General features: G+C 34.7%; 2 protein-coding genes across 4 annotated transcripts; one reads left to right on the forward strand and one right to left on the reverse strand.

The window, feature by feature from the left end:
• Window positions 1–3,654: 3,654 nt before the first annotated feature.
• On the reverse strand, window positions 3,655–5,173 carry LOC147845106 (tripartite motif-containing protein 16-like). Its single transcript, XM_087250616.2, has one exon. The coding sequence runs from the start codon at window positions 5,171–5,173 to the stop codon at window positions 4,628–4,630; it is 546 nt and encodes a 181-aa protein (XP_087106742.1). The 3' UTR covers window positions 3,655–4,627.
• A 4,904-nt stretch (window positions 5,174–10,077) lies between these two features.
• zgc:173709 lies at window positions 10,078–18,258 on the forward strand. Of its 3 annotated transcripts, none has more exons than XM_088649577.1 (3): window positions 10,078–10,104; window positions 11,398–11,547; window positions 16,673–18,258. In XM_088649577.1, exons 2-3 carry the CDS (start codon window positions 11,463–11,465, stop codon window positions 17,737–17,739), a joined length of 1,152 nt encoding a protein of 383 aa, XP_088505703.1. In that variant the 5' UTR covers window positions 10,078–10,104; window positions 11,398–11,462; the 3' UTR covers window positions 17,740–18,258. The 3 variants fall into 3 exon arrangements, with proteins under 3 accessions (XP_088505703.1, XP_087101639.1, NP_001373791.1); XM_087245513.2 differs by lacking the exon at window positions 10,078–10,104 and adding an exon at window positions 10,833–11,224 and having other exon boundaries at window positions 11,323–11,547; NM_001386862.1 differs by lacking the exon at window positions 10,078–10,104 and adding an exon at window positions 10,834–10,886.
• Window positions 18,259–20,470: the final 2,212 nt, after the last annotated feature.

Genomic DNA, 20,470 nt, shown 5'->3' on the forward strand with positions numbered 1-20,470 from the left:
AGTTAGGAAAAAAAAAAGATTTAGTTGATCTTACGGAATATCCGGACTTAGATCCTCACTTGTTGCCTGTTAGAGAAGAAATGATGACAAAACTGAGTCTAAGACACCGCCCACCAAACTCCGCCTCTGTTTTTACTGCTCTGGGGGAGCAGTCAAAAATGCGACCACTCTCTCCTGATGTCAAATACAGAATGACTAAAACATGAAAAAACAATGAGACACACGTAACCCCGCCTCCAACCCCGCCTTTAACCACACCCCCAGATTCGGCCAACCAATCACGAAAAGGCAGAAAGGGGGTTGGTTCTAGGTTGAAACCAATGCTGAAAATAAAAATACAAAATGTTTTAAAACAATTTAACTAGTTAATAAAACATTTTAAACAAATAAATGTTTTTCACAAATACTTGTTTACTAAGTTTTATGAAAATAATAGGCCTATGTTTGAAAATGATTTGATAACTATGATCAATTGAATTTATGTGATAAAAAACAAAATAGTATGATATTGTTATAAGAGATTTGATTGTTTGTAAGTTTTTATTTATTATTTAAATAAGTATGTGTTATTTTCATTTAACATATTTATTTGTTTTGATAGAATGAATTATTATTTATTTTGTAAAACAGTTTAAAAGTGAATCTCCCTATTCACTCTTAGACGGACATACAGGCAACGCACGCAAGCATACGCGCACACACACTCTGTTGTCTAGTGAAACTTAAACACATATTGTCAAAACAACAATGTTTCATATTTTGTCAAAGAATACAAAATGTTATAAACATTACATTGAAGATGATGGTATAAATATGCACGATGCCATAACATTTTTGGTGTCGATATGTTTAAGCTGTTAATATCATTAAAAGAGGCAGTCTTATTTTATTAAGATCAATAATTTTGTTAGGATATTGAACCAACGATCGCTGACGTGATGCGAATGACTTTATTATACACTTTACACTTTCCCATTTGAAGATTTATCCGGTGTCATCGCGTCCTCAAGAGTTCGTTCTCCCATTCAAACTTTCAGAAACTTGGAAAAAAAATCTGAACTTAAAGGAAAGGATGCACCACCGGAGCGGACTTGTGTACCTTACATGATATTGAGAAACGGCCCCAATCAAATAGCCCTATCGCATGTCGGCCGCCACAGCTCGGATTTCAGATCTCTCCGTTTTTCTTCCATTTCAGTGACACGGAGCACTGGGGCGTTTTAATGCGAAAAAGATCTCTTTTTTCAAAATGACGTTTTGGCGTTTTCAAAGTGTTAAACAATGTATTGGTAAGAAGACAAAGTTGTTTTTATTCAGGAAAAGTTGTTCATCACACTACTCAGACACAAAGTCATCATAGTAGGCTAAATGTAGTGTATTCTTTTAGTCTTGTAAAAATGTTTTATGTTGATTTCAATACAAACTGGAACAAAGTAATTTAATTTACATCATAAAAAACATAAAACCATTAAAAAAAAACAACACGTCTGTAGTCTAACTGGTTAAAATTGTTTGTAAAGTAAAAATGTACCAAGTATTTTAAGCCTGTTAAACAATTTCAAGCGATATAAAAAGAGAAACAATGTTAAAGTATGGTTATTTTTTAAAACAGTAGGCTACATATACAATTTAATGTTTTTGGTTTGTTTTTTTAGAGCAAAAGGTATTGTTAAACCATTAAAAAGATGTATCTATAGTTAAAATTAGTTAAAATTTATATTTTTGACAAAACAATAATGTTTTTAAAGTAATGTACAAATACTGTTAAAATTTTTTATAACAAGATATTCTAAAAAGAGAAAAGTGTATTTTTAAACAGTACAAATACGATTTAGTGTTTTTTAGAACAAAATGTATTGTTAAACCAGTAAAAAAGTATATATAGTTAAAATGAGTTAACATTGAATAAAAAAGACAAAATATTTTCCAAAAGGAGAAACAAGTTTATTTTTAAACAATACAAATACGATTTAGTGTTTTTTTTTTAGAACAAAAGGTATTGTTAAACCAGTAAAAATATAGGCTATAGTTAAAATGAGTTAACATTTAATAAAAAAAAGACAAGAGATTTTCTAAAAAGAGAAACAAGTTTATTTTTAAACAATACAAATAGGATTCAGTGGGTTTTTTTTTTAGAACAAAAGGTATTGTTAAACCATTAAAAAGATGTATATAGTTAAAATGAGTTAAAATTTAATACAAAAAACAAAAGATCTTCTAAAAAGAGAAACAAGTTTATGTTTAAACAGTACAAATACGATTTAGTGTTTTTTAACAAAAAGGCAAAAACCTTAACTTATTGTTAAACTATTAAAAACATTAAAATAAAAATGTTAAAATAATAATAATTAGGAATAATTACAATTTAGTGTTTTTTTCAGTAAAAACTGCACAACGTATTCAATATTGTTAAACTGTTTTTTTTTAAGTCTAACAACCTTTAACAAAAGTCTAATTACACATTAAACATTAGTTCATATGACAAAACAAGTTTTGTGTTTAAAATGCATTTTAAGAAGTGTTCAACCATTTCAGAGATATCACAAGATTTTCTGAAAAGATAAACTATATGTTAGTTTTTAAACTGAACAAATAAGTTTCAGGTGTTTTTCAGTTAGAAAAGTATTTAGGAATATTTAAAAATTGATAAGGCATTCTTAAAAAGTAATACAGCCTTAGTCTAAATGCACATTAGTGTCTGACAAAGTCCATGTTTTTCGTAAAAGTATTTAAGAAGTGTTAAAACCTTTCAGATGTATCGCAAGATATTTTCTGAAAAGAGGCTTTTTCAAAATAATATTTCTTTAAACTACACAATAAAAAAACGAATAAAAATACTTTTAAAAAGTGTAACTTATAGTGTTTTGGAAGAAAGATATAATGATTAGAACAATATAGTTTAAATGTTTAACATTAAAATCTTTTTGTTAGGTGTTAACCTCAACAGACTTTGTTTGCAAATGCAAGTTTTTTATTAAAGAAAAATAGAGATTTATCTTACACAGAGACCAAATGTTAGTGTCCTCACTCTTTGCAGATGAAAAACTGAATGAAATGAGATCTGGCACTAGGCCACGCCCATAAACCTGCCCCTAAAACCTAAAGGGGCAGGAATGTTCAAATGTAAACCATGTTATATGTTTAAACAATGTTGAAAGAATTAAAGTCTAAAACAAAATTTGATGAAACTTTTAATAAATAAGCATATGTTTCAAAACTAACATTACCATGTACTTGACTTGACAAATGTTCTTTGATTAACAGGATGACAAAGTTACTAAAACACAGTAAGATCATTATTTGACTAATTTTAATTGTTTGTCACAAATTATATAAATAATATAAATCAATGTAATTTATTCACACAAAATAAAAAATGCACTAAGTTAAAACATTGTTATAGCAAGAGATTTTCTAAAACGAGAAACAAGTTTATGTTTAAACAGTACAAATACGATTTAGTGTTTTTGGAACAAAAAGGCGAAAACCTTAACTTATTCTTAAACTATTAAAAACACAAGACATCTATAAAATGAAGAACAAAAAAGTTTTTAAAATAAAAAAATGAACTAAGTAAAACAACTCATAGCAAGAGATATTATTTTAAAACAGAATAAAACTAACTTCTTTTTTTTTAACTAAAGTTTTCCAGATTTTAACCAGATTCTCCAAACCTAATTTAAACAAGAATGTTGGGTGTTTTACAACAGGGTGTCCTGCACCTCTACCTAAGACCCATGTGGTGGAGGTCAGAAAAGGTTCGGCACAGAAAAAAAACTCAATAATATACAAATTATCTATGGGTACTTTGTTCCTTTAAATGATATTTCCTGATCACTTGGTAATTCTAAATAAAATCTGATTTGGGGTAAACATTCCTGATTAGAAATAAACAAATTATTGTTTTAAAGTTAAATGGTGTTTTATTGATTAAGTGTGTTAAATGCTACGTATAGTTAATGACTTTAAGTAAGTCAAGTTCCTAGCTGTCAAAGTGTTAAAAATATGTCTAAAGTGTTTTTACAAGGTCACTTTGTCTAATGTAAATACAAACTATATTACCACTTCACTGATAATGTGCATTATAAAAAACAATACACAAATCTAAAATTAGTAAACAGTATACCACATAATACTTAAATAATATACTTTTACCTATTATTATTTTCACAAACACACACAGACACACACACACACACACACTCACACACAGCGACACACTCTCTCTCTCACACACAAACGCTCACACACACATGCGCATACAAGCACATACACACACACTCTCTCTCTCACACACACACACAGCTACACACTCTCTCACACACACAAACACACATGCAAATACAAGCATATACCTACAGACACACACACTTTGTGTCTCTCACACACACATGCACATACACACATGCACATACACACGCACATTCACTCACACACACAGATACTCACAGACAATTAAACACACACTCTCTCTCTGTCTCATACACACTCAAACATACACACACACACACACACACACAGTCTGTCTCTCTCTCTCTCTCTCTCTCTCTCACACACACACACACACACTCACACACTGCTGCTGACTGCTCCTGCAGAGGATTCTGGGTAAATCTCTCGTCAGTCTTCAGCTCAGTTTCACTGATGATCCAGAACTAACAGTAAACCCAGGATAGAGCGGCTCAGTGAATGTGGTCTGGACTGAGTGGATGAGGCTCATTGTGTCTCTATAGATGTTGTAGAAGATCAGAGTTCCTGCACTGTGATCCACAAACACTCCTATTCTCCTGCTGAGCCGCTTCACTGGGAGATCAGTGTGTGTGTAATTGTGCCTGAATGAGAAACTGGAGGAAGAGCAGAGCAAACTCCAGGACTGAGCATTAAATCCAAACCAACACTCAGCACCTCCTCCCTTCCTCCTGATGCTCTTATATGACACTGATATATCCACATTATCTCCACTCCAGTCAATCTCCCAGTAACAGCGTCCACACACACTCTCTCTGCACAACACCTGATACACATGATCAAATCTGTCTGGATGATCAGGATACGGCTGATTCTCTCTCACATTCTTCACCTCTCTGTTCTCCTCAGACAGAATGAGTCGAGTGTGTGCTGTGTTTGGATCCAGAGTGCGGAAACAGACATCTGAACACAAGAACACACACATTTACAACCACAGCTCTGTGTGTGTGTGTGTGTGTGTGTGTGTGTGTGTGTGTGTGTGTGTGTGTGTGTGTGTGTGCGCGCACACGTTCACTGCTGTGTGTATGTGTTTAACTTTTTTATCAATCTTGATGATTATTGAATAATTAATAAAGTTAACACATTGCTTAAAGGGCACATAGTTTACCCCTTTTTTATGATTTAACATTATTATTATGGTTCTTCTAAGTGTGCCAGTTTAGGTTCAGTTCAAAACACAATTCAGATTTTTTATTATAATGTGTTATAATGTGTCATTTTGGGGGCGTGTACACAGCTCGCTGTTTTAGGGGCGTGTTGCTTCACATGAAAATTAGTTTCAAATTCAGTCAGTCGGTGAGTAAATGAATATAATGAATGAGAACACACAGGCTTGTTCGTATAGACATACAATGTAATGTTGTACAGTAACGTGTCATTTGTTTGTCTCAGTTGTCTTTATTTGAATGGTTTCGTGAGGATGTGATGGTGTGCTTTTTCTGCCTGATTCCCGCTGAACTGGGAGGGTTGTGTGACGTTCGTTTCGGGCGACGTTATGGGGGCGGGGCTTGCGTGACGTGCTGTGAGCTACTAGCCCGAAAGTGGAAACGCGACATGATTTCAGCCTCACTGCTCAACCTTATGGACGATTGGCCCGGCCCAGCCTGGCCCGATTAAAACCCTGGCCTCTGCTCACAGCCTAGAAGTGCAATGCGCTATCCATTACACCACAGAGCCTGAGTGCTCTCCTGCCTCTAGCACTGTTGCACAGAAAGCACTTTTTGGTACTCTCTGGCCCATAAAAGCACAGCTCACTGCAGACAAGGACTAATTGTTTAATGGAAAAAAAAAAAAAAACTAACAACGGTAGCACTGCATGTTTGAATGTCTCGACTTGAAATACTAAAGTCCAATTGGTTACGCATTACCATACCATGCTATATAATGCCATTGTCCAAAACCCTCTTAAGCAAGCATCGTTCTTAAGGATTTGAGTTTTGTTTAGAAACAGACTGCTAAACAGCATAAACACTCGTAACTCTTAAGAAGAAGCAACCCTGGCTCCTGTACATTAGTCACTGCTGAGATATGAAACCAGAATCTCCTGTTTACTAGACAGGCGCTTTGACCAACTAAGCCACAGCACCAATGCTGATAAGAGTGCAAGACGTTTTTGCACAAAGGGACTAAAAAAAGACAGCAAGTCTTAAAATAGCAACCAAAGAAGGTTGTTTAACTCAATTTGTTGCACTATCCATTACGCCTAAAAGCTATACAATTTTATAATTCATTTCGTTAAGCTCTATAAAACAAGCACATGCACCAACTGGACTGATAATTGAGCCCAGAATCTCCTGTTTACAAGACAGGCTCTTTGACCAGCTAAGCCACAGCGCCACAAAAAAAAATTTATTGTAGGAATTATTTGCATGATAACAAAAATTGAAGAAAAAAACAATACACAAAAAAAAAAACCAACATGTCAGGATGCAGAAAATGCTGACAAGACGGACGTGGTCTTTTAGAGTCTGGATGATCATGTCTCAAACCTGACCGCTAACCTGGCCTCTGTTCAAGATCAAAGCAAAAAATGAATTTATTTTTATTTAATCTATCCTAAATCATGTGTAAAGTGTTTTAGTAACCTCCAGTTCAATTACATCCAAACCCAGAGTCAGCTCGGAAAATGGAAATCAGGACAAACATATGCTATCGGCCATTGAAAGAGCTTCAGATCAGAAAGCCACTCTCCCATAATCTGAGGGAAAGGTGCAGTTTGGATTTGGACAGGTGCTCTGGCCAACTTAGTCTTAACACTAAAAGAAAAAACATCTGGATACGATACTTCCAAACGCAGTTTCATCTAAGACAGTGGGGGAAAGCAAAATTTACTGTGCTTTCTACTCAGTGACTTTGCTCATGCATAAAGAGGCTCTTGTCCGACAAATCCAAAAAAAAAAAAGCAAAAAGCTTGATCTAAACAATTGGTGGTAGACACTTTTGCCCAAAACCACAGGTTGCCTTTGAGTCATTGCTCTAGCTCACTCGGCCCTGCACCGTTTTCTAATCTCCCTCATTTAAAACAGCTCAATTGAGTCATCAGCTTCATTGTAGAGTACCCCTAGTATCTGAGCCTGCACTGAGCAATGAAAGAAAGAAGCAAAACGGGATGGACAGATGCATAAAATGATGGAAACGCACCACACCTTAAGTCAGTGAAGACAAATGGCAAAACTTGCAACTCTGGTTGGACGGGAACCCACAACCTTTGAATGACTCAGCTCACAGCCTAGAAGTCCAACGTACTATTGATGGCGCCAGAGAGCTTGAGCGCTATGCTACCTCCAGCACTGTTCCACAGAAAGCACTTTTTGGTACTCTCTGGCCCATAAAAGTTAATCTCGCTATAGACTAGGCACTGCTGGGATTCAAACCCAGAAACTCCTGTTTATTAGATAGGCACTTTAACCAACTAGACCACAGCATCAGACAGGGGCTAAGTGTTCAATCAAAAAAAGAACAAAAAAAAAAAAACTTACAGCGGTAGCGCTGCATGTGTGAATGTCTTGACTTGAAATATTAAAGTCCAATTGGTTAGGCATTACCACACTATGCTATATAAAGGCATCGTCCAAAGCCCTCTTGAACGAGCAGCGTTCTTAAGGATTTGAGTTTTTTAAGAAACACACTGCTAAATAAACACTTGTTAATCTTAAGAAGAAGCAACTATGGCAACTGTACATTAGGCACGGCTAGGATTTGAACCCAGGATCTCCTGTTTACTAGATAGGCGCTGTGACCAACTAAGCCACAGCGCCAATAGTAAAAAGAGGGCAAGTCGTTTTGCACAAAGAGACTAAAAAAAAGACAGCAAGTCTTAAAATAGCAACCAAAGAGGTTGCTATTTATTGATTAGCAAACCATGTTATGCCATACCTGTCAACACTGGGATGTAAAAATATGGGACAACAATTAGCTTTAAAAAGAAGACAGCAAACATTAGAAAATATTAACAATAACATAAAATATTTTGCCTATTAAAATCAATGGCCTATACAGAAAATAAATCCCATTATAAAATCCCATATAAAATCCTATTCATTTTTTACTGTATTTAAATACTGATTAGCATTACTACAGTTATTTAGTGAAAAAAAATGTGTTTAAAATAATACAAGCAGAACAAACATGTTTTACATATTAAATGTATGTGTCTGTTTAAACACACCTAAATCTACAAAGTATGCTAAACTTTCGCTCCTCTTTAAATTGCGTGTACAGAAGCGGATCTGGGAACAGTATATCATACAGAGCACGTCCAGTAGTCAGACTGCATGCATACACTGATTCAGGGGTTGCGTCGATCGACGCACAGCTTTAACGGGAAAAAAGTGAATGCAGACATTTTTATCAACGTGCTTTCAAGCCAAAATAAAGCGAAAGCACAATTCTCTTGCACAGCTCTTGCAATTATAACACATTTGAAATCGGCTTTGTTTTGACGGTACTTTCACTATTCATAGAAAGTTTAAACATACGGGGCAACTACAGGGAAATACTTAAACGTGATGATAGCGGGGAAAACCGGAGAGTTGACAAGTATGTGTCAAGCTAATTAATGCCGTCATCAATCACGGATACAGTAAAATAATCATCTTTGTTGTAACATTACCTCTGTCTTTGTCGCGTTTTTCCTCCTCTTCTTTTCTTTTTTTTTGCCTCCCCTGCGCACTAGACTGTTTGGGACGTTTTGACATATTGAGCATGTTGACCCATCGAAAAAAATGAACACCGTAGTAGTTAAAGTCTAATTATTTGGAGGGGGGCGTCTTAGGCGAGTAGGTTTGATTATTATTATACTACTACTACTTAGTAGGCCATGCACTATGCAGTTAAATTAATGTGGGCTTATTCTTTTCTGAAGTCATACCAACTAGTTTTTGGCATAGTGGAAGTTACTTTTTTTTTCTTCCCCCATTTCTGGCGCCCCCCTGGACGTACTGCGCCTGTAGCAATTGCCTATACTGCCTATGCCACGGGTCGACCCTGCTGTGATTGATAATGTGACATTAGAATTTAACAACTCTTAAAGCCAAATTGCTTAATTTGTGAACTTTTTGTACTTGGGGTTTAGTTGCACTGAAAAATCATCTTATGTCTATTTTCTCTGTCATTTTATCCAATACATTAAACTGCCAGGCAAGTTTATTTATACTGTAGCACATTTTATACACAATAGTAATTCAAAGTGCTTTACATAAAGAATGCAAAACTATCCTAAAATAATCACAACAATAAAAACAAAGAATTAAAAAAATGTTTTAATTTTTTCACATTTTAATTTTAAATTAATTGAGTTACTTAACAACAGAATAGAAATTGATTATACAAAAATACAGTGGGGTTAGTTTGGACGTAGCACAGTGTTCATGAGGCAAATGCACCGCTAGACAAAATGCTTATTGCGGTCCTTAATGTAAAGTTAACATTATGCCAAGTGGTCACAAATGAAACAATGCATGGGAAACGGCTTTATCGTTCGCAACAAGCTAATGTTAACTAGACAAGTAATTTGAAGTAGCTAATAATTATATATAATAATAATAATTATACCTAATACTTAATAACTAAGTAACTAATACAGCAGATTGACACCCGTGCTTTTAATATGATTTTCCTATTTAGAGTTTGCAAATAACACTTTTTATGAAATTATGTTATTAAGGGGAAAGTCCGAATGTGCGAATATAAAACCAAATTTACTTCTATAAAAACATGGGAGAAATGTATCAATAAGTCATGACGACTGCAACAGTAAGTGGAAAAAAATTGTTAAGAAAAAAGACTTTTATTTTGGCATGGCATGTGACGTCATCAGGCGGCGCCACTACAGCGCGGTGATTCAACTGGAGAAAGGTTTGTTTTAAAAGTTTTACAGATATAAACCGATTTAAAGTTAAAGTACTAAAGTTTTAGTTTTTTATATGATGTTAAATTATGTTCCTGCTTTTGAAAATATGTTAACATTTTATACAACGTAGTATTATTTTATTCTCAGTAATCTGTTGTTTGAATAAAGTAACAGAAAAGTGTATAATAAGTGTTTTAATGAAACATTTTACCCGATTTCTTTTTGTTAATTAAAAGCAGTGCACAATTCTGCCCCGGCCTATGTCAGTGAAGTGAACTTATTAGACTTTATTCAGCTTGTAGACCGTCAAGATCCCATGACCAGTTTTTGTCTGTCTCGGTCTCGCTTTTTTTTTTTGTCTGTCTCTTGGTCTTGCTGCAAATCAAAAGGTGATAGAGGTTTCTGTGTTGCGACCTCAAGGCTCTGGAACAGTCTTTCTCTGAATATCGGGATTGCTACATCATTGGATGCTTTTAAATCTAACTTAAAGACTTATTTTTACTTCTTTCCTTTGAGTGACAAATGCATGTTATTTTTTATTTGTATTTTAGTATTACTTTTAAACATACATTTTTCTGTATTTTAAATACTAGTTTTTTTATTCTATTGTGTAGTTTATTTTATTGTAAAGTATTTTGGATCAACCACGGTTGTGTAAAATTGTGCTCTATAAATAAAGTTTGCCTTGCCTAGAGTGGCAAAAAAGCTAAACAAAAGACTTTTATTTTGGCGTGACGTGACGTCATCAGGCGGCGCCGCTACAGCGCGGTGATTCAACTGGAGAAAGGTTTGCTTTAAAAGTTTTACAGATATAACCCGATTTAAAGTTAAGTACTAAAGTTTTAGGATTGTTTATACGATGCAAAATCATGTTCTTGCTGTTGGAAATATTATTTTAACCCTTTATACAACGTAGTACTATTTTATTCTCAGTAATCGAGGGCTATTGTTTGAATAAAGTAACAGAAAAGTGTGTAATACGTGCTTTAATGAAACGTTTTACCTGATTTATTTTTGTTGTAGCAACAGTAAAGTGTGTAATGAGTGTTTTAGTGAAGGTTTAATTTAATAAACAGCATGATGTCAATCTATTCTAAGTATACATCACTATATATAAGATATGGAGTACTAGGTTTCATCAGCTCATTTTTGGCTATAGTTACCTGATTTATTTTTGTTAATTACTCTCATATAAAGAAACTGTTGAAGCAAGTGTTGAAGAGAAGTTATTTTATTTCTGTTCATTGTTTTATAAATTTTAAACAGGACATTTTTATTGTTTTGTTCATTTTAAACAGGATAAAGTGTCCAAACACAGAGAAAAACTCCTGCTGAAGCGACTGATCTCCACACTGTTATAAAGATGGCGTTTATTAAAGAGGAGAGTGAAGATGTGAAGATTAAAGAAACATTCACAGTCAAACAGGAAGATCTGCAGGAACAAACAGGTTGGTTTTCATTCTCAAAGACCAACTCAGTCATTTGATCCTCATTCAGATATATTTTAATAAGAAGAATACTAAATTAAATCTATCTTGCAGACCTGAGTGTGCTGCCTAGTTCTTCTAAATGCACATAAGCACTCATTGAAAGACAGAATGAGTTTCTTTCTTGTTACTTGTTCTCATGTCTTTTGTCATTATTTTATGTATTATTAGTCTCCCATTTTCTGTACCTTCTTAAGGTTATTGCTTTTCTTGTTCTCCTACTGTTTGTGAAGCGTCCTTGAGCACCGGCGCTTTATGAAATAAATTTAAAAAGTTTAACTGAGCTGACGATATTTGACCTAGAGTATTCTCATAGAAAAAAAATCTGCTATTACAGTGATGGTGTTGACTTAGTACTTTCCATTTGCATACGTCACGATGATCACAATTCCCCTATTTTCATCAACTTCTTTATGAGTTTAAACTTGTTTCTAGTAGTTGTTACTAGTTCTCACAGATAATATCTGAGTTAGAAGTACATCATTATTACAATAACTAATTACCAGGGCTATTGTGTTTAAACAGGGTTTCCGCTGCGTCATAAAATGTCTTAAGATCCAAAATCAAACAAAAAATTTAAAATCTTTAGCTAGAAATATCTAAAATACATATAAAAAATAATTTATTTATTTATTATTGTTTATATATATATATATATATATATATATATATATATATATATATATATATATATATATATTTATAATTTTTTTCATTTATTTTTTTATTTTTTTAATGGGGCAAATGAAATCTTTTCCATCTAGACCATTGGAAAAATTCTTTAGCTTTATCCCTTTATGGGTCTAAAATTTCATTCATAATGGTCTTAAAAATGTCATAAAAAGAAACCTCCAGAAACCCTGGTTTACAGTTTGTCAAATGATGTGGATGCCCCCAATATTAAATATGCTGAATGAAATGGACACTACAATAATTGTTATAAAACATTGTACAGTATTCTAAGCTATAAGATGTTGCTGTGGGATGACGTGAGACAAAACAAACTAAATATAGAGGAACAATAACGTTTAGCATTGCACTGACTACAACTGGCCAACAAACTAGTCTAAAAATGACATTTTCTGCTTAAGAAATGGATTACAGCATGCTGATGATATGCAAACATTAGAGTGTGAAGTTCGTCAGTATTGACCAAATTCTTCAATTACCAGCAGTTGTCGCCATTGGAATCTTTTTGCTTGAGACTTTTTCTTAAAGAATTTATTTTTAGATCCTTAAAACAGGTTTATTCTGCTTAGGTATGGAACGATAACCGTTTTCAAGTTATACCACAGTACAACAGTATATGTAAGGTTTTTCTTTTTACATTTTGTTATAAGTTTTTCAAGACAACAGTATCTCCAGCAAAAAAGATATCCAAATATGCCATTTTAAATTGTAAAGAAATCTGTGTTTTTGAAACGAATGATTCATTTGAATGATTCAGCCTGATATGTTTACTGCTCCATAATACTTTCTCCCCCGGTTTCACAAACAAGGTTTAAGGCTAGTCAAGATTAAATTGCATGTTTGAGTGGTCTCAACTCAAAATAACTTTCAGTGAGATAAAATACATCAGTTTATTTTTTTTCTCCAGGTGCACACCAGTAATATATTTTACTAAGGCCATTTTTATAAATTTGGCTTAAATAGCCTAATTTAACTAAGGACTAGTCCCGGCTTAATCTAAGCCCTGTTTGTGAAACTGAGCCTCAAAGTTTCTTAAAAGAAATTATATTGTGTTCAAAGGGAAAAATTTCTTTCCCCTAGAGATTAAAAAGAATACATTTTAGAGCAGTAATCACAATACAGTGAAACTGTGATATTTATATCCAAGCTTATCATACCGTCAGAATCTTATACTGGCCCATGCCTAATGCTGCTTGATGTTGCAAAGTCATATTTTCTCATTTTATTGTTTTTCTTTGTATGAATAGTCATGAACACATTTGTTTGTAGAGCAAGTAGCCATTTATTATTCCAGGTCATTTCTCCGATAGGCAACTAAATTGGAGGTTCTAAAACAATAGCATATGAGATCAGGTCACTACTATGGCCCCATTTACACTAATGCGTTTTCGCATTTTTTTTTAATTGCGTTCGCATTCATCAAATTTGCTTAAACCATGTGTTCTTAAGTATGGCTATATTCCACAAGGATTCTGACAAAGCAACGTGAAGCACGCACTGTACAAAATTTCCGTTTAAGGGGGAAACACATCAAACTTAATAAATCATTTGAGCGCACATGGAATCATCTTAAAGGCAGACGAATGCAGATGTCTTGGACAGCTCACGACATCATCTGGCACTTTCGCTGAGTACATTTATATGGACACCAATACTCCCATTTTAATATGATTAATACTCTTATTAAGAGTCTACCATGTAAACAGTTGTTTTTTTATTACCTTAAAGGAACACCGAGTCACGAAATGCGGAATTTTTTCTTTCAGTTCGGTATGTGGTATCAATTTCTATTACAGCAAAAGTCTAAAGATTAAAAATGAAACGTACTAAATGAGATGAAATGCTGGAAAGCCTGGTAATGTAGCATTAATTCTTTTCATGAATTAATTTATATTAAAACGTTGCTTCTAAAAGTTCTTCTTTGGTCTTATGCATATTTATTTGCATGTTGAACACACGTCGACTACAACAGGAAATATAACAGCAACTGCGTTAATTTTTTTAACACAATATATATATCAAATTAATGGCATGAGTTTACGCTCTAATTTTGACAGCACTTTAAATAAACAAATGTTTTCAAAGGGCAACAAATGTTTTCAAAGGGAAAGCAGCAATATGCAGCAGTTTCGAGAGCAAATTAAAAATCCCACTGCTGGTGTGAGCACGGCTCTAGCCATTATTTTAAAGTTACTGTGCTGACGTAAAGTACATTTTAAATGTTACAGTGAGCCTGCAATGCATTAAGACTTTTCCTTGCAAGCTACAATTGGCAGAAACGCGTATTCTCTCTCTTGCGCACAAGTACATATTTCAATGTATTGTGACAAATATTTAACAATGTTAATAGGCCTAAATAATGGTCTATATTTTAAAATCTGCAGTTTTCTGTCAGCCCTCTTTCTTGCTTTGTTAAAAGCCATAGTTTTTGATTATGTTTAAATTATTATATATTTGAACCAGGCCCGGATTGGCTAATCGGGAGGACCGGGAGAATTCCCAGTGGGCCGGTCCATTTTTTGGCCACGAGGGCCGGTGTCCCTAGCTCCAGAATCTGTTGCTTAAAGCAGTCACACTTTTTAAATTAATGTATTTATTTACTTGACCACAGTCTTCTTATTCAATATTTTACCGCAGCTCTGCTCTTTTTATCTACTTTCTCGCAGCCTTTGTGATCAACATGCAGCCTGCAGGCTGATTATCAAGTAGCTGTTGTGGTTGAGTGGTTGGCACATTAGGTTTCAACACCACTGATCTGGGTTTGATCCTCGTCTGAGTAATGTTTTTTTTTTATTATTGTTAAGACATAAAATACTGTTGGGGTTGTTGAACATTTGAAGTTCTAAAGCAGCTGTTTTCTCAAAAAAGATGTGATAGTTTAAATAGAAACTGAATTAGAAATTACCTTATTTCAATATAGTCAGTCGTAAACTGAGGTGGGCCGGTCTGAGGCTTGAAACTCCAGGGCTGAAAAGGAGTCCCACTCCGGCCCTGATTTGAACTCAAAAATCAAATGCTATTCACTTGCTGTGAACATTGTGGGGTCTTGTTTCAGAGCTCTTTCTTTCATTGTAGTTGCCAGGGTAGCATACAACATAATCATAATGATGCATCTTTGATCGACCTTCAGGGTTTCATGACAGTAACGTGCACGAGTAGTTATCTAGATTATTTCAGCTGAACTCAGATTAGTTACATCAAATGATCTTCAACTTGCTGTTATGGAACCAATTAAAGTGTGGACATTTAGTTCGGCTCACTAAAGTCAAGTTTTTGACTTTAATCTCCGCTTTTTTAAACCACTTTTATGAAACAGCCCCTAGGGGTTATAAAATAATCCTGGGTGTTCATTAACAGACGTTTCACATTGGTAAACCCTGGGGTAACGCTTTTATTTGTATATTTACATTGTCACTGTTCCCGATTAGACAAACAGCAGGTAACCTTTTTAAATGGCATTTCTGCTTCTTGTCGGGTATATAAAATGTCACCATAGAGGTCTTCAGCTAAGCCTCCGGACATGCACAAAGGCAAGAAAACTGAGACAAAAGTACAAATGAATGAAAACAAGTAGCAAAGTATGTCATCTTGCCATATTCTCATCACTACAGTTAAAAGCAAATGTGGCATTAAGCATTTGCATAAGTTCATTCATTCATTTTCCTTTAGCTTAGTCTCTTTATTCATTAGGGGTCACCACAGCGGAATGAACCACCAACTTATCCAGCATATGTTTTAAACAGCGGATGCCCTTCCAGCTGCAACACAGTACAGGGAAACATTTGCATAAGTTATATACAATAATGCAAACTCACAAATATAAGCTGAATTATCCGTAATTGCTATGAACATGCAGGATTTGTCTCAACCAGGTCTTCCAAGCATGTTAAAAATGTTGAGTGGAAGATACACATGAGGGAACACAACAGGAGTAATCTAGACCGAGTGCATTTGATCATTTGCATTTAAAGCCACAGGCACAAAAAGAGCTGGGTTTTCCTCTGACCCCCAAAATGAAATATTCTGCAAGGTATATGATCTGATTTTGAGCTGAAACCCCAGACCCATTCTGGAAACATTAAAGACTTACTTTACATCCTGTAAAAAAAGGTTCATAATAGGAACCCTTTAAAGGGATAGTTAATGCAGAAATGAAAATAGCCTCACCATTTACTCTCCCTCGTGTGGCTTTAAATCTTTGAGTTTCTTGATTCTGCTGAACACAAAAGAAGTTATTGTGAAAAAAATGCTGGCTTACTTTGTGTTCCAGAAGAAAGAAAATATTTAAAAGACGCAGAGTAAATGGTGAGGTCATTTTAATTTTTGGGTGAAACATCCATTTCATGCTTGTCGCTTTGTGCCTTCATACTAAAGTTCACTTTTTTTTTTTTTTAAGACCTGATAGTGCTGAAGGAAGAGACTCAACAATGCAATAAAATGGAAGAGCAACACCAAGAAATAACAGCTGATGAAAAACCCACACTGACTGAAAAGACTTCATCACTCGGAAGACCTCGGAAATCCAAAACTGAGTGTAATTTTAGCTGTAAACAGCGTAGAAAGAGTTTCATTCAAAAGCTTAACCTTGGTGTTCACATGAGAGTTCACACTAGGGAGAAACCTTACACTTGCGAACAGTGTGGAAAGAGTTTTGGTAAAAAGAGAAGCTTAAAGACCCACATGAGAATTCACACTGGAGAGAGGCCGTACACATGCCAACAGTGTGGAAAGAGTTTTAAGCAAATTGGCACCCTTAAAGGCCACATGAGAATTCACACTGGAGAGAGGCCGTACACATGCCAACAATGTGGAAAGAGTTTTAAGCAAAGTGCCACCCTTAAAGGCCACATGAGAAGTCACACTGGAGAGAGGCCGTACACATGCCAACAGTGTGGACAAAGCTTCTATTATGCAGGAAACTTTGCAGCGCACAAGAGAATTCACACTGGAGAAAAGCCCTACACATGCCAACAGTGTGGAAAGAGTTTTAAGCAAAGTGGCACCCTTAAAGGCCACATGAGAACTCACAATGGAGGAAAAACACAGTGTGGGAAAAGTTTTGCTCAAAAACAAAAGCTTGACACCCACATGACGATCCACACTGAAGAGAAACCTTACACATGCACAGAGTGTGGTAAAAGTTTCACATGTAAAAGCTCACTCATTAACCACATGAAAACTCACACCAGAGAGAAGCTGTTTGCATGTAATCAGTGTGAAAAGAGCTTCACATGTAAAGCTAACCTCATGAACCACATGGATGGTCACTCTGGAATCATAGTGTTCATATGTGATCAGTGTGGAAAGAGTCTCACACGCAAAGACTACATTAAGCAACACATGAAGACTCACTCAAGAGAGGATCGTTTTAGATGCAGTGAGTGTGGAAAGAGCTTTAAACAAAAAATAAACCTCAGCGCTCACATGAAGCTTCACAATGCAGAGCAGAGTCCTCAACATTGAGACCTTGTCCACACAAACACGAGTATATTGAAAACGGCAGCTTTTTCATGTAGTTTGGCTGTTCATTGACATGAAGTTTATTTATAAACTACTTTCGAGAGGATCACATGCTTATTATTGTTCACGACTGGTCCAGCATTAGCTAACACGATTCACCAATCAGATGATTCCTGACGCCCTATAAAGGACAAGAGATTCTTACCTCTGTTATCTTTGTCGTTATCTTTTAGACTCCCTAAAGCCCTGTTCAGACTACACAATGCCATTTGTCAGTTACGACAGATGAGATTTGTTTCAGATTATGAGATTTTGACTTGATCAAATCTTGATGTGTTGTGGTTAACAAATGAAGACTTTGGTTTCAAAACACTACACATTTATTTTGATGGACTAATCTCAGAAAAGAAACAAGTTTTCTTCATGAAGACAATTAAACTTTCTATAGACAACTGCTCGCCTTTAAATATACGTTCATGTGAAAACTCCACCATTACTACAAATAAATCGTTGTATGAGAAACCCTGTGTCTCGATTGTGAATGAGAACATGAGTGATTTGTTAGCTTACATGCTAATTTCAGTACTCAAATGCAAATCTAAATGTATTTACGTGCATTTTTTTGTTTTTTAAGGGATAAAACAAAAAAAATTTCATCTTATTAAAAAAATATCAGGCAAAATATTCCCATAATTCTGATAAGTAGCCCAAACTGTGAACAAATGCAGATTTGAACTACTGCGCACATGTCAACGCAGATCGACTGATGAGCGTTTACACAAGCCACAGTCAAAACAAATGCAGAATCAAAACTTTTACAAATCCTGAATCAATATTGGAGTTAGTTTTGCACGCTGGAGGAAGGACGACACCATGGCTGAAGTATTACTGTTAGACAGGTAATGTTCTGTTTTAAAAATCTTTCAGTCATGCAGAGCTGATGTAGATTGGGTTGTTATGAATGGGTTATATGCACAGAAGTGTTGTTCAGCCACTGAAATCTGACGAACAAGTTATGTGACTATTTACAGTTTATAAGGGACCTTTTACAGCATCGATAATTCATTCATTCATTTTCTTGTTGGCTTATTCCCTTTATTAATCCAGGGTCACCACAGCGGAATGAACCGCCAACTTATCCAGCAAGTTTTTACGCAGCGGATGCCCTTGCAGCCGCAACCCATCTCTGGGAAACATCCTCACACACACACTCATACACTACAGACAATTTAGCTCACCCAATTCACCTTTACCACATTTCTTTGGACTGTGGGAGAAACCGGAGCACCCGGAGGAAACCCACGCAAAGGCAGGGAGAACATGCAAACTCCACACAGAAACGCCAACTGAGCCGAGGTTCGAACCAGCGACCTTCTTGCTATGAGGCAACAGCACTACATACTGCTCCACTGTCTCACCTCCTATCATTTAAAAAAATGTTTGCTCCCTTCTGTACTCCTTTCTCTTTTCTGCTCTGATCTGGATGTCCTAAAACAGGTATATGTTTTATTATCCAACATTATTGAAACATTTGATAGATCAGTGAGTTATAAAACAGGTTCATTACTTGAAATGTTGTGTAAAGCTGTTGTGCTGCAATATATTTTGAGTGTGTTTTAGGATTATTTATTTATTTAATAAAACATTGAGTTGATAGCCCATTTGAATGTCTTTATTATAGAGGTACATTTTACCTTCTCTGAAACAGTAATAACTATTAAGTAAATTATATAAATAAACTATGATTTAAAAAGATATTTTTTACCGAATAAGTAGTTGTTGAATTTAAATGTGACGTATTTTTTTACCCAATTAATATCTGTTTTTAATAACTTTTTACTTCAGGTAGTTAATACTCAAAATATGGGATTAAATCTACCCAACCAAAGTCTGTGAAAATTGTTACCTCAGATTTATTGGGTAAATTCTATAGATTGGTTTTTACAGTGAGGGTTGACACAATTTGAGGTTTACATGTTAAACTATGTTTATGTAACTCATGTTATGAGTTCAACAGAATGTCTCCCTCTTTCTTTTAAAATGTTTGTTGCTGTTATCCCTGATTCTCCGTCTTTTTGACCTGAGCAACCTATTTTATTATGTGTCCATTGCCTTTTTGTGGCAGCTGGAACTGATGCCTCTTCGTTTAAGTACACTCTAGTTCATTTTTATCCTTTAAAAAGAAGAAGAGTTATTCTTAGTGTGATTGGTAAACATAATGTGTTTTCTGCAATATTAGAGTAAATATAATTAGTAAATTATTATAAACATTTATTAAACATTTTTAATAAAATGAGGTATAAAAGCAAAATTGAAATCAGATAATACACTGCTGCCAATATTGTATTGGTCTATGTTATACAAGTATAATAATTACAATATTTTAAGTTATTAATGATGACTAATATATGTGTGTGGGTGTATTATTTGGCAAAATGCACTTGAGTAGACACATTAAAACAAACATTCTTTATAGACTTTTTTCTATAAGAAAATAAATTCATTGTTTGTGGAATAGTTGTGTTTTAATAAATCAGCTTTACAGGTTCATACAGATAGTCTATCATACTTAAAAAGACGCTTGTTTTTGCCACCTAGTGGCATAACAGTGTGGTTTGCATTATAAATGATAAAATTAATCATTCAGAAAAAAGATTTGAATCATTGAGAACTGAATCGCTTCACGTCGCAGATTCGAATGCTTGTCAGTCAACTGTCACCAACCGTCTTCTGA

Source organism: Danio rerio, chromosome 4 (assembly GCF_052040795.2).
Source record: "Danio rerio strain M-AB ecotype USA chromosome 4, GRCz13ab, whole genome shotgun sequence".
Classification (NCBI taxonomy): Eukaryota; Metazoa; Chordata; class Actinopteri; order Cypriniformes; family Danionidae; genus Danio; species Danio rerio.

Coding starts and splice junctions, on each gene's coding strand:
- LOC147845106 (XM_087250616.2), bottom strand. CDS start 5,173: ATGTGTGTGTTCTTGTGTTCAGATGTCTGTTTCCGCACTCTGGATCCA.
- zgc:173709 (XM_088649577.1), top strand. CDS start 11,463: ATGGCGTTTATTAAAGAGGAGAGTGAAGATGTGAAGATTAAAGAAACA. Junction 11,548..16,672: donor AGATCTGCAGGAACAAACAG/GTTGGTTTTCAT, acceptor TTTTTTTTTAAG/ACCTGATAGTGCTGAAGGAA.